This window comes from Aulonocara stuartgranti (assembly GCF_965226115.1).
Source record: "Aulonocara stuartgranti genome assembly, chromosome: 18".
In the NCBI taxonomy this organism is placed as follows: domain Eukaryota; kingdom Metazoa; phylum Chordata; class Actinopteri; order Cichliformes; family Cichlidae; genus Aulonocara; species Aulonocara stuartgranti.
In genome coordinates, this window is record NC_138954.1 from 30,400,989 (window position 1) to 30,415,888 (window position 14,900).

Sequence of the window (14,900 nt, forward strand, 5' to 3'; positions counted from 1 at the left end):
ACATGTAGTCTGCATGCAAACTGTCAGTGAGTCATGACGTGCAACTACACCCCCAGCACCACCACCATTACCACCGCCGCCACCCCAGGGTGATGACCCAATCAGAATGGAGACCAGAGAGCAGAGCGGACAAGATTTCCTGACAGCAGTGTTCAGGTGTCATGGGAAATGTAGTCAGTCTGTGTGAGATCACGTGGTCATGTTTCCATCAGTGTCTGACAGCAGGCCTGCCAGGCTGCAATTTTACCTCAGTGGTAGTCAGCTCCAGCTTTCAGAAGCTTCTTTCTTTAAAAAACAAAACAAGGGAAGAAAAATATCTTGATATTTGTGACTTTTTTATTTTCCTGTGCTTTTTTAACTGACTTACAGCTGTTTCCACAATATATGCTGTACTATAGTAGAAATTACAGTGAAAGTAATGTGAAATTACACTAGATTTAAGTCTACTGTTAGCTTATAATGCATATGATTAAAGTTCAACACATTTTGGTAATTGTTCTACTGGGTAAATTTAGTAGAATATAATAAAACTGTCTTTGCTGCAAGTTTTGGGATTCTGAAAGTTCCCACATAATGTTTGATGAATATGTTAGAAGAACAGAATACATATTAATACTACATTTATTTTTTAGATGCAAATGTCTTCTACTGTTTCCCTTTTCCACATCAAACTTGGGTAATGTGCATGCTGGACCAGGGTCTGGTTTTCTTTACCAAACCTAATATTAACTGCTTTATTAAAACCAGTCTTTAGAATGGCCTTTACATTGGTTACACCTTTGTGTCTTCATGTGAATGCACTCAAAGTAGGTATTTTGCCTAGGAGTAGGCATCGTCTTGCAGATTTTTTTTTTATATGCAGCAGGTACAGGTGATTTCAGAAACAATGAAATAAGAAAATTGTTAGACTTGTACAGTCGAGACAAAAACTTTGAGCATTCTACCTTGATAGCAAAAATAAAAGCAGCTCTGATGTAAGCAAAGCAAAGAAATCAGTTTCAACATTAGTTTAGTGCAGAGCATCAGGATTGTTGTTCTTGTGGAGGAATTGTTTAAGGTGAAGGAGCTGTGCAACTTCAACAAATTGAATTGAATCCTCTTAATAAGTTATAGGCTTTCTGTCCCTCCTGTGTGAAAGTCTTTACTTTGTAAAGTCAACACAACAATATTGTAAGTTCGTTGCATTGTTAGAAGCTGGACAGAGCTGGCCCCATACCTGCTTCTGACTAAGTGCAGGATTTAAACCCAGTTTTAGCAGGAAGAGGGCTGGCTGGCAGTAACTGGCTAACTATTTGGTTACAAACTTGCATATAAAAAGTAAAGTTTTGATCAATTCAAGGCCTGGCATAAGTCAGTTTATTTTTAATTACTCCCTAAGTCAACCCATCCATAACACCTATTGTTGGGGAACTGGAGCTCATCCCAGCTAATAATGGGCTAACAGAGAAAGACAGTGTAGAATCATCAGTTAACCTAAAATGCAGGTTTTTGGACTGTGGGAGGAAGTCAGAGTACCTGGAGAAAATCCACGCAAGCACACAAAGAACACACAAACTCCACACAGAAGCTCCACAAAATGTTTGTTTCGCTCCCATTCCTACATTTTTTTGTATCTTCTTCATATATTATTCACCTCACCCGTACTTTCCCTGTCACTCTCACCCACCAAAGGTAAATATGCCATGAGGGACCTGGTGCACCGTTTGCCTGGAGGCAGCAACAACAACAACAGCAGTGGTGGGGGAGGAGGCGGAGGGGGTGGCACCAACAGCAACAGCGGGCTGGTGGGGAAGACCATGTCGGATGACACCATCACGGCTATCTGCTGCGCGCTGCATGAGGTCATCACCAAGAACATGGAGAACACCAAAGCCCTGAGGGACGCTGGCGGCATCGAGAAGCTCATTGGCATCGCCCGCAGCAAGGGAGACAAGTAAGCCGAATGGGAAGACGATGCCATGTTGATGAGGGGGTAAACTAAAAGGATGCGGAGGTGACGATAAAAACGGTAGAAATGATCTAACTAGTCAAGGTTGTGAGGAGGCACCAACACTTTGTATCGTCTTATAGTTTTTTATACGCTGATCACATTTTAAATCACAAGATGCGAACAGGTGGACTGATCAAAAGGATAAGAAAGGAGTAGGAATATAGATGTGTATTGGTGTGAAGGGGCTCAGAGCTGAGACAGGAGAGAAGGTTTACAGAGGCTGTGTGATTGTTTTTCTTAGTGCTGTGAGTCATCAGTCAAAGCAACAGAAAATAAGATCCAGCTAAAGTTTGGCCAGTCTGTACCCTGTGCGCTCCCTGCATAGTCTGTTTACCCACACACCTACATTGTTTTTATTGGACAGTCTATAAAGAGAGAGAACACAGAGGCGCAGAGCAAGGAGTATAATTTTAACTTGTTTAACTTGCTACAACGAAACATATTTACCGTCCACATCTTACAGTGCTTGCAGCTTGTGCTGTAGTAACTACTTTGCTCTATGTGAGGCTTTTGTTTGTTATATTACAGTACTGTGCACTAAAGCAATACAAATTATTTAATTTAAAGGTATTCATTCTATTTAAAGGATTTAAAGGTAGCATCTATAAAACTGAAGATCCAGCCATGGAAGTTTCCCATTGCTACAAATCCTCGAATTTGCCAGACTTGTCAAGATTACGTTTAGCTGCTGCCTTTTTGAGGTTTCTCACGAAATGTCGTGTACAATGCTCAAAAGCTGTCTGCTATGTTGGAAATTATAGAAACAGGAAAACCAGGGAAAAACCATTTAGCAGTGGTTGCTGGAAGCTGCTGGCTGTCGCCGAGTTGTAGCTGAATCATTCAGGATTGCTTCATCCAGACTACGATGACCTGGATGACTGAGAACCTCCATCCAGCTCTAACTATAATCTTTATCAAATAAGAAACTGTTACGCCTGATCTTAAAAGTAGAGAGGGTGTCTGTCTCTGAAATGCAAACTGGGAGCTGGTTCTACAGAAGAGGGGCCTGAAAGCTGAAGGTTCTACTCTGGTTCTACTTCCTAAAAGTAGAATTGAAGGCTTTTTAAGTAACTGTTGTTAGATATCTTAAGCTGGGTATCATCTGCATAGAAACAAATGTATGCTATGCCTGCTAATAATAATTGCCTAAGGGAATGTAAATAGAAATGGTCCCAGCACAGAACCCTGTGGAACTCACCAGATGATCAGTTAGCTGTTTTACAATGACTCTTTCAAGAATTGTTGAAAAGAAGGTTGGAGATATACATGCGCATTGATAAAGATGGATGATATTTATGATTGAAACATTAATAAATGGTAGGACGTATTTGAGCAGTCTAGTAGAAATGGGGTTTAATAGTCACGTTGATGGTTATTATTGTAGTTAACCAAGAAAGATTAATTGGAGAGAAATAATTTAAGTAAAGTTTAAGTTTTAGAAGTTGCGCTATATAATGATGCATCTGTGGGATAGTTGTGAACAATCGGCTTCTTTAATAACCAAATATTATTTTAAATGTCACTGAAATGTGTGGCATTTGCTTTGTATATGGCTTTGCATTTACACAGATTTGGTAAATGGTATTTATATAGCACTTTTAATAGTCCCTAAGGACCCCAAAGCGCTTTACATATCCAGTCATCCACCCATTCACACACACATTCACACACTGGTGATGGCAAGCTACGTTGTAGCCACAGCCACCCTGGGGCGCACTGACAGAGGCGAGGCTGCCGGACACTGGCGCCACCGGGCCCTCTGACCACCACCAGTAGGCAACGGGTGAAGTGTCTTGCCCAAGGACACAACGACCGAGACTGTCCGAGCCGGGGCTCGAACCGGCAACCTTCCGATTACAAGGCGAACTCCCAACTCTTGAGCCATGATCGCCCCATTGTTTGCATTATAGCTATTGTTAGATTTGTTAACATTAGCAACCTTCATTCCATGCCACTGGCCTGTGCAGACTGTGTTGCAGAATAGTATACAGCTCTTCATTTTCTCTTTCAAAATACTAAAGAAGTCTGCTGGTCTGTGTGTCTGCTTTTTGTCTTACTGTCTACAAATACTCGCTAACAAATAGTCAAGCGTAGGGCTGAACGATTATGGAAAATAATCTAATTGCGATTTTTTGCCCCAATATTGCGATTGCGATGCGATATGCGATTATTTTTTTAAGGTCTTTGTCTTCTGTATTATTAAACAAAGACAAGCAATACATCATATAGTATGGCCAATACTATATTACATTAATTTTAAACTGTTCTTTCCTGGAAGACAGACCTCTGTTATGATGACATGAGGTGATGCATGAATTGATGACTGACATTTTTATTTAACTTCTTCAATCACAACAGTATATTTGAACATACACAATAGTTTATTTTTAGCTTACAAACATCTGAGCATAAAGTGCTGACAAGGAACCCTGGTGTAAACATTAAAATGAAAGTCAGTACAATGTGCAGATTGCAGAAATATACATAAAAAAAATCAGTGGCTTTACCACACTCAGTTTTTCGACATCTGTGAACTACTAGACAGTCATTCAATTAAAAAATAATATTAAATAAATAAAACTAATAAATAAAAAATACACACATCTTACTGATCTTTGCAGTCAGTAACATTACACATAAAGTGCAAACATAATAGCAATTGTATACAATTGCTATTATGTTAACACACACACAAACACGCCTTTAAAATTTAAAGGCGTGAAATTGGACGGTCTAGTTCTGATTAGCGTCACCGCTGTCTCGGTGGAGTTTAATAAACTCGGCCGTCTGCTTCTTGCTATCTAAAATATAACCAGACACTGGTGTAAATTCTCGACTGTCTCATACTTCTGTTTAATAAGTTTTCTGTTTGACGTTTAGTCAGCTGTGTGAAAACCAAGGAGGAACCCACCCGGGGGATTAATAAAGTTTTATTTTATCTAATCTAATAATTTTAATCTCAGCCAAACCGATTTACTCACGAACAAACAAAACACTGAAAAAAGCCCAACAATAACATTTTTAGGTTGTCTAAGTGACTTATATATTACGTTTAACCCGAGCAGCGAAACTCCGCGGTGATCTGAAAATGATGTGCCGGGAGTTGTGCCGTTCTCGGCCGCATCAGTAACCCTCGAGCTCCCGGCTAGCTGTCGAGCTGGTGGGTAGCAGACGCCTCTGAAAACGTCGAAGCACTTTTGCAAATATGGGATATCTTGATAAACCGAGCAGATATTTGATGTTTACACAACTACTTTCTCGCCTGAAAATATGTTAAAAGTTTATTTTGTGACCCAGAAAGATTAGTATGAGTAATTTTAAAACTTAGTAGCGGCCGCCATTGCTGGAAACTGGAGTTTGGCTGGGCCGCGCTATGAATTCTGGGATATGGTAGTAATTTGGACAGCCTTCGGCACGTCGCTGTGACGTAATCGGTCTACAAATGCGGCCTCAGGAGGATGCAGCCCATGAATTTGGACATGTCCAGAGTATAATCGCAGCCTTTGCGGTTAGAAAATTGCACTTGATCATGTCGCGATATTATCGCAAATGCGATATATCGTTCAGCCCTAGTCAAGCGTTAGCAAAACTTGAAAAAGTGCAACAAGCATTTTTAAGAATTTGCTCGTTGATGTTCTTGTCTCATTTTCTAAGGCTGAAGCTGTGCGTAGTGGCTATTGGTTGCATAATATCTTAAAATCAGCAATGAATTAAATCTTATTTTTTTCTGTCTTGATGCATGCTTAATCATCCAGGTAAGCAAATCCCAAAAGGTTGATTTTGTTCATCTGGACGTAGCGTTTTCAGTGGGAGAAACATTTAATCAATTATCTGCATTTTGGTACGTCTTTCGCCATCTCACAATGCTGTGATTGCAGCCATTCCCCAACTCTGTGAATGGTACAGAATTTTCATATTAATGATCAAGAGACTGACCTCCCAGCCCATTGTTCATTCAGTGGTTTTTAGTTTCAGTCATTGTGAAAATGTACTGTTTATAAGATTGGGGAAACCTGCAGTCAGCTGAGACTGAAGAAGTCACTTGAATGAGTGACGGAACGTTTCTCCCACTGAAAACGCTACGTCCAGATGAACAGAACCTTTTGGGAGTTATTTTTATCAGTTGTTGCCAGCTAAGAGAGGAAGCAGTGCTTAAACATCTAGTCAAATAGTTAGGCACATCCCTAATGCAATTAGATATATGATTTAAAAGCGGTCCCTAGGAAACCAGAAGTTCAAAGAGTGGGAGTTCTCAAAGTTAAAATTCCTAGATGACAGCTACTGACATCTGCTAAGTTGGTTTTAGCAGCAGGTCAGCTGTGTTATGATTAGATTTTGGCACTGAGGAATGACTAAAGTGCAGACAAAGATTACAGATAAAAGCGAGTGAATATGGATATAGATAATATGATGTAGCATAACTTCAGCTGTAATTTTAGCTCACTTTTGTTCTAACTGCATATCGTATACATTTCTAATTTTTGTCATGTAGAAAAAATGTTGCACCTGCTGTGTGCTTTTTCTGTTTTGTTTATGTCTATATCCTAACATGGCATTCAATTCTCCATGATAGATAACAGGCTAAAACGAATTAGTAGTGTGTTTATTATTAGACTCACATTTAGATAAAATTACAGGTACCAGTTCAGTTGTCTTGTTCCTCAAAGAACAGTTTTCCAGTGTTCCCTATTTGTGTTGCTGAAATTACACAGCCCGCAATCTGAGAATCCAAAACAACAACATTATCAAAATGTCTCGAAGAAATAAAGTTTCATTTCCTACGCACTGATAATGCCATATGAGCCAATTAAACCCACAGTCATTAGTCACTTGGGGGAAACAGAATGAAATATTGGCTAATAAATCAATCAGAAAAACAATTATGCAATTTGTCCTATGAACATTTAAGTGGCACATCAGAGAAGATGAAGAAGATGTTTTCCTCGAAGGCTGCATGAGATGCTGATTTACATGCGTGTTTAGTGTCTCCATTTCGTGTATTTTTCTTTTTTATTCTGAACTGTGGTGTTTTTATAAAACGGCGTCTACCCAAACAGAGCAGAGGACGGTCGAGCTTTACGTTGTGTTTTTTTGTTTTCCTCTCTGCTGAATTCCCAGACATAGTCCCAAAGTGGTGAAAGCTGCATCTCAAGTCTTGAACAGCATGTGGCAATACAGAGACCTGCGCAGCCTCTATAAAAAGGTAAAGCCTCTGTACTCTGGGTATATAAATCCAGAATCTGTGCAATTACATGTAAAACCATTGCAAGGTAACTAAACACTGCCTCAAATCTTCTCCTCCTCATTTGCTTTCACTTTGGTCTCCCGCAGGACGGCTATTCCCAGTACCATTTTGTTGGCTCCTCCTCCACGATAGAGAGAGACAGACAGCGACCTTATTCTTCCTCTCGTACGCCCTCCATCTCTCCTGTGCGGACCTCGCCCAACAATCGATCAGGTGAGCCTACACATCCCCGTCTCCCATCTTCCCATTCATCACTCTTTCCACCAGTACAGTACAAACAAGCAGCGCTCCGATATATCTCAACTGTGCTTCAACCTTCACACTACAGTGACCACTGGTAAATTACTCCGCTGTCAAGGAAAATCCTTGCACTAAAAAAGTTTCCCGCCCTTGTGTTAAGTTAAGGTTTGACTAATAATAATGAGCATCTCCAAGGCCTCCGTGTTTCTGGGCTGATGGAGACACTTTGACAGTGATCACGTTGTGTAAGACACACAACCCTTGAAGAGCATTCATCGATACAGTTCATCCCGTGACAATGTAAAATGGGAGTGCCTCATATTTACTTATTTATCTAAGCTATCAATTGTTTATTGAGAAATTATAATGCTCTTAATAACATGCATTTGCATCTCCTCACTGTGCATGTGCTGCCTAAGCTTTCACATTAATGCGACAGCAATTACGTGGGTGGTGGAATTGCGGTTGAAAACATGTGAAGCCCGTTTGCTGCTTGCATAGATTGTCTGGGGCAGCTGTCAAAGTGTCCTTTCACAAGATACTAAATTCATTTCATCCATCGGCTTCTAAGTGTGACAGAAGAAGTGCCTAAAGTGCACAGAAGTGTGGATGTGTTTGAGAATATATTAGTGATGTGTTTAGTAGTGGAGTCAAAAACACTCTTAGCTCTTTTTTTCCTTTTTTATGGCCAATGTTGCATAATTAGTGCTGGGAGGTTTGGTTATAATATACATGCATCGCTCAGACACACACATCATACAAATAAAGTACAAAAATGTCACTTTCCACAACTGGAGCACAGTCTTCGTGGACTAGCTGTTACTATAAAAGGCAGCACACCAAAAACACTTGTTGGGAGATCCTGTTTAATGGCTTTAATTAGTGCAGGTGAAGCTGAGCTGCAGCTGCCTGCATCAGACTCAACCTGCCAAAGTGGCCACATGCTTCATACACAGCTTTAAAGCTTATAGTACAATTAGTAAAAAATACCCTTCCTATAGATTAAGCGTGAAATTTGCTATGACTAAAGCAGTTTTTCATATCTGGCTGTAAACATGTTTATATCATCTATAATGTGGCAGTCTATGAGGATTAACTATCATTTGGAGCCAGCCTCAAAGAGCAATTAAAGGAACTGTAGGTCAGCAGGAATCATCACCACAGCCAATATTCACAGCTCTCAATGTCACGTCTGCAACCTCAATTCCTCCATTTCCAGTGATTATGATTTTAAAATAACACCCAATGCATTTATGTCGCGCTTTTAGCGTTAAATTGCTCATATAGTCTTTAAATGTCTGCACCAGCGATTTAATGGGAATTAATAGAAACAGTGTCACAAGATTTGACAGAAAGCCAAATGTGTGAAGCTGTTTATGGAGGAGAAAGGCATCACAAAGTCAGTCATTAAGATCTCATTTAAATTGGTGTTCAGTTATAAAATCTGTTTAATCTCCTTTAACCAGTTGTTTCAATTATCATCCACTGTGTAGATGTGAGTTAGTCCTAGTGGACTGGACATGTTGGACTTTCAAACTTAGTACTTCCCCTCCCACCACAGATGTACCCATGGGTCATTTTCCCATTGTATTAATATTCTGGATGCCATTAACAGAGCTGGGCAGACAGTGGCTTAAAAATCTTATTATGTCAAGAAATAAATTAAAGTTTAGAGATACTGTGAGTTTTTGTTTTCAACAGGAAATATATTTTGTATTGGCTAATTCAAAACCACCTTATTACTTTTTTATGTAAAACTGTGAAAGCAGTTCACAAGAAATGCACAATTAGTATATTGCCTTCAAGTCAAATTTGGGCACAGCCTTTACTCACAGCCAGGGACAAAACATTTTAAATGAAAAATGAGATGATATTTTAGCATTTAATGAGCTTAAATGAACAATACAGGTTTCTTACAGGAGGGGAAATGAAGATAATAAAAAACCCTTTAAGAAGTTTCTTATATAATGCCCAATTTAATGGCAATCAGGTGTCGCAAGATTTCCCAGAAAGCCAAAAGTGGGAACCTGCTGATGGAGTCTGTGATCACAAAGTCAGTGAGGTTTATATGATGACCTTGACTGCCAAGTTTCATAGAAATCCACCCTGTAATATATAGAATATAGTCCTATTGTCATTCACAGAGCCAGGCAGCTACAGCTGCCAACTGTGAGCTAATGCATAATTCAAAAATAATTTCAAATGACTTCATGCAAGAGCATTTGAACATTTTTCACGTATTAGCCATCTACTTTTAAAAACAATAGCCAAGGCTGGATTTATGAGCCTTTCAGCTGACAAACCGGCAAAATAGAAATAAGTATGATAAAGACTCATTTCACATTTGTAAAATTTTGCAGGCAGTCACAGATTGTCCACTGAGCCTTTCTTTAATTTCACTCTTCATTTTCAAATGCACATAAAGGAAATAGTTCCTTTGTATTTAACACCATAGGAATAAATGCATTTCAATAAAAGTCGATGATTGGGTGTTTAGATGCTGATATTACAATGGATTTTGATAGGTTTGTAGCTTGAACCTATTCGCTGGAACATTGAAGACAATATAATTACACAGCAAGCAAGACACGAAGTAGGCAAAGTTCTTCATGTTTCTCGTGCACGGGAGAGAACCGGACAAACGCCGTTTCTTCGCTTGACCCCAGTTGCTCTCGTCCGCTCCCCCGTAACACTGCTCTTTTATTGAGGTTACATGAATATGCATAAGTTCATTAACATACTACATATACATACACACAAAGAGTACCTTGCCTTTGTGTGTGTGTGTGTGTGTGTGTGTGTGGGTGGGGGGGGGGGGGGGGGGGGTCAGAGTGTGGCCCCATAAACGACTTCCCTTAACCTGCTGGTCTGGAAAATCCAACAGTTCATCTATATGTAAAAAAGCACTTGGACTAAAACTGACATAGCTACGTTAATCCTACCGTAAAACAATAAAACAAGGTACGACCTCTTCCCATGCTCCCAGAATGTAGCCTTTGCAGCCTGCTAAAAATCACACATCCTATCACGACACAATTGATTAAACCTCTAAGCATATATGGTTAAATATTTCTAAGCGTAAATGACAATCAACAATACAAAACCTAACAGATTTGTTGTGCCAATAGAGCAGTAATGAGCATCTAGATCAATACTAAATGGATTATAACAGGCAAAGAAACAGGCACAGTAACACAAACAGGCGTCATAACCAGCAGCTTCTATGTGATTTGTAGATCAGAGCAAACCATATGGCACCAAATCAATTGCCGACATGGCTTACCAGATCCAACTTATTGTCACCGTCACTGATCCCATCATCCCCTTCTCTTTTTTCGGACTGTGGGTGTTTATATTTCTTCTGATACTTCCAGGATGCCTGTTGGGTACAAAAAGGTTTTCAGGTCACCAACAACAAGAGAACTTAATAAGCCAATGGGAGTCTGAAATGGTGAGAATATATAGGAGGGGCTTGCAGTCAGGCAGCAAGAGGATAAGAAGAAGAACAGAGAGGATAGACTAAAGCCGACATAGGGAGGAGGGATGACTCAGTATTTACCTCTTTGAATCACAGCCTGGTCAAAAAGCTAAAGATTTGTGGAAAATGGTCCAAACCCACAGAGCCACAGTCAAAGCTGCTCCCAGTACCCCTGTTTTTAACTCATTCCAGAGTGATGGTTAGAGCAAGTAATGCATACAGTGAAGCCACAGACTTCTTTGCTTTCATTGGCAGGTAAATGCAAGAGCTCAGAGTGTTGAACAAGTTCACGTTGCTCTGAAAGGATTCGACTGTGTTGCAAACACTTGTCCTCCCTTCTGTAGTTTCTTCCTGATCTGTATTGATAATGTGTTGACTGATCTAATGTGTGTGTGTGTATGTAGCGAGTGCTCCTGCGTCCCCCAGGGAGATGATGGCATTGAAGGAGAGAAAGTCAGACTACGAGTCAACTGGCAATGCCAGTTACCATAGCAGCAAGGGCGAGCACACATCCCGGAAAGACGCCATGGCGGGTAGGAATTCCAAACTGCACATTTGTCACAAACACACATAAAGCTGTTTCCAGCAGAGGTGATGGTTTTAGTATAAAGGAGTGTGCGTTAAGAGATATGAAAGGAATCGTTTCATGGGAAACTATTTATTTTTATCCCGAGAGAGAGTGAAAAGGTTAAAACCACTTTCATTTTTGTAGTTTAGCTTTGCCCAAAGATAAATCCACCTGTCAGTGCTTATTACATCACACTTGTTATGTCTTTTTTGTTCAGTAGGTTGTTGTTATTGTGTTAAAGCTGACATTGTGCAAAAACATCACAGGTGACTCAAAATACATTTAATCAAGATGTAGCTAGTTAGTGTGAGAGTCTTAGAGATGCTGGTTAGTTAGTTAGCTGGTTAGCTAACAGACTGCTAGCAGCAGCTTCAAATTTCTCTATAAAAATTGTCTGGACAAACAGACACCAATAAATTAGACTAAATCTTTCCATTTTAAGCCACTCCAACCATAAACCTTCTTATATGCAGGGATGCACATAAGTGGTCCGCAGGTGTGCATTCGCTGTCAAAATAAAAGACGCACACCAGATAAGAAGTTGCAACGCGCGTTTGCGTATATAAGATTTTCTGGAGGAGGACAGACATTTGTTTAGAACTCTTAAAGATGTCAAAGAAGCTCCTTTAAGCAATTACTTTGGTGTTCCTCCACCCCCAAAGAAATGTCAGAAGGAGTCCGAACCACAAAAGAAGCGCGTATTCTCGGAAAAGTGGTTGCAGGAGGTGAGCTGGCTTCAAACAAATGATGAACGCACAGAGATGTGGTGCAGAATATGCCGTGAAAATCCCACTCTAGTGGACAAAAACACTGCCTTTTATATGTACGCAAACGCACGTTGCAACTTCTTATCTGGTGTGCGTCTTTTATTTTGACAGCGAATGCACACCTGCGGACCACTTATGTGCACCCCTGATTATATGCATAGGCTGTATATAAAAGATGGATGTAGCCACAGTGACATGACCAACTGGTCAGTGAAGTCCCTTTATGAGTCCTCAAGCTAGTATTTCTACCTGTGCTATGTTAGTGCTTTGAAATTGGATGTGTCAGGTGAAGGGTGGCTTTGACTGAGAAACCTAGAGACACTGCAGACTCACATGAGCAGCCACTTATCAATGAATCGTTTTATGACTACCCAACTAGCATCTGAGACCACTGACCTCTGCTGTCTGCTCACTTTGCACACCTGAAAGCTGTGTCTGTGTTTTCTCTCTGGTCCATTGAGCTAAGTCAATTCTGGCCTCTGGCCTCTAACACCAATCTTCCCATTGGAAGGCCTTAGGCTGTTGCACCATCATATCTTATAAGGAACTTTTCATTATCAGCAGCGTTTTTCTTCCAACATCACCATCAGCACAGAGCTTTAATCTTGTTGTCAACATCCTGGGTTTCAGCGAGGGTTTCATTGTTGTATGCGGTCTATCCTTGGAGAGAGTTCACACCAAGAGCAGTTGTTACATGGGAAACAAAAAAATCCAAGCTCTCCTTAATCACCATTCATCATCCTCTTCATTAATGTTAATGCAGCAGGTGTCCAGCTGATACCACTGACAGCCTACTCCCATTTGATTACTTTAATTATAAAAACTGAGTAAACGATTTAGAGCATGAACTCATCCTCACTGTGTCTGCAGGTCAAATCTCCGGTGGGTCTTCAACACTACACAGAGGAGCGTATGTGTCCCCAACTGATGACCTGAAGTATAATCAGGTATGAAAAGTCCCTTTCTTTAGGAAACACATTCCATAATCAGGTTTCATGTACATGCTAAAGGTGACTTGTTACCTCTAGCTGACACACCAGCATTAAAGGCTAATTTACATCATGGAGCCCTGCTCTCAAAAACTAACATAGGTTTAACACTGTGCGGCTTAACGTTTTTAGAACATGTTTAGCATAATCATCACTGGGTTGGTTGGCTGGTTGTGGCTAATAGACTTACATTAGTTTATGTTAGCAAACTAGTGACACAATTGATAACTCAGTAGAAAACAAGGGCACTGAAACTAAAAAGCAATATAAGGGGGTCACTTTGAACTGCCCCTATCTGCAAAAATGAGTTTTATGTTGAAAAAGCAAGGATATACCGTCCACTGTCACTCTGTCTCTTTAGCAGTAAGTGTTTGTTGCTGTTGTTTCTTGTTGTTTGGCCAGCTGCACTGAAACTGAAAAATAATGTAAGGCTTTTATGAATGAAGACAGTGTGGAGGACTTTTTTTCCACTGAGTTATTGTTACTATTTAGACTTACATTTGTTTATGCTATCTCTTATCACCAACCACCCTACCCAGTGAAATCACGTTCTGTACTGGCACAAGATGGCACAGCGGTAAATCTATGTCATTTTTTGGGAGCAGGGCTTCATAGTGTAAATTAGCCATTATACATGTCCACTATAAACTCAGAAGGTTCCTTCCTTCATGAAATGAATTACTAACACTACAAGAAGCAGGTGTGAATAAAAATAAGATGTAAAGAGTAAAGTGTAAAGAGAGAGGAAAAAATAAAAACACCAAAGACAGGTTAGTGATTATATTTGAACTCAATAGTTTAAGATGCCCTGATTTCACTGAGGAAATGTTTGAAAACCCACAACACTCAGCATCTGATAGACTAGAAAGCATTAATATTTCCATGCTGCGCTGCTAGCTTTATTCAATTCTTTATGACTCATCTCACCTTTAAGAGGAAGATCTGCTGTATAGTTCTAGGTGAATAGGAAATATCACAGTGAAACTGAATCGTAAAGGCTTTAATAGTGATACTATAAAGACACTATGACGTCCTAAAAGGTCACTGTAAACCTATAAAGAATGCTGTTTAAGCACTATGGCAATACACCCGTGAATTCCAGTTATTCTCACAGTCTAGTCTTTGGTTGGATGGTGTTGCCGGTAAAAGCTAATCGCTACCCATCACCCACTTTGATGAAGGAATGTCAGAACTCAGTTTTATTGAGGTTTTGCAGACATGTGACCACTAACCATGTGATGCTACCTTATTTGGACATGGCATTGACAATAATAGTGACTACGTAGAATCAAGTGAACAGGGTCCCAATCAAACGCTTAAAGACGGATGCATGACCATCTGTCAACTACCTGTTGCTATGGAAAAAAAGCTCCTCGTGGTTGGTTTGGTCACAAGCATATTGTTGCGGTGGTAGTTTGAATAGAAGTGATGGACTTGTGTATAAATACTGGCCAGCTGCTCTCTGAGCTGGAGTGAAACTGTAAAAAGTGCAACACAAATTGGAAATTTGCCTTCAAAGTTAAAGTTCCAACTTTTGAAATGTGAGCCCTAAGGCACAGCTTTTAACTTGAAGGTGAACATCTCCATTTCCTGTTTGTGTCACACCTTTTCAGATTTTACTGC

General features: G+C 40.0%; 1 protein-coding gene across 4 annotated transcripts in view; it reads left to right on the forward strand.

The window, feature by feature from the left end:
• The window catches only part of ctnnd2b (catenin (cadherin-associated protein), delta 2b), a 191,990-nt gene that overhangs the window by 174,173 nt on the left and 2,917 nt on the right, over positions 1–14,900 (forward strand). For 2 of the 4 annotated variants that reach the window (XM_082512621.1, XM_082512622.1), the window contains exons 20-24: positions 1,672–1,933; positions 7,100–7,193; positions 7,322–7,448; positions 11,358–11,486; positions 13,159–13,235. In XM_082512621.1, the coding sequence (XP_082368747.1) occupies positions 1,672–1,933; positions 7,100–7,193; positions 7,322–7,448; positions 11,358–11,486; positions 13,159–13,235 (689 nt within the window). The remainder of the gene's footprint in view (positions 1–1,671; positions 1,934–7,099; positions 7,194–7,321; positions 7,449–11,357; positions 11,487–13,158; positions 13,236–14,900) is intronic. The other 2 variants (XM_082512623.1, XM_082512624.1) reach the window with 1 other exon arrangement.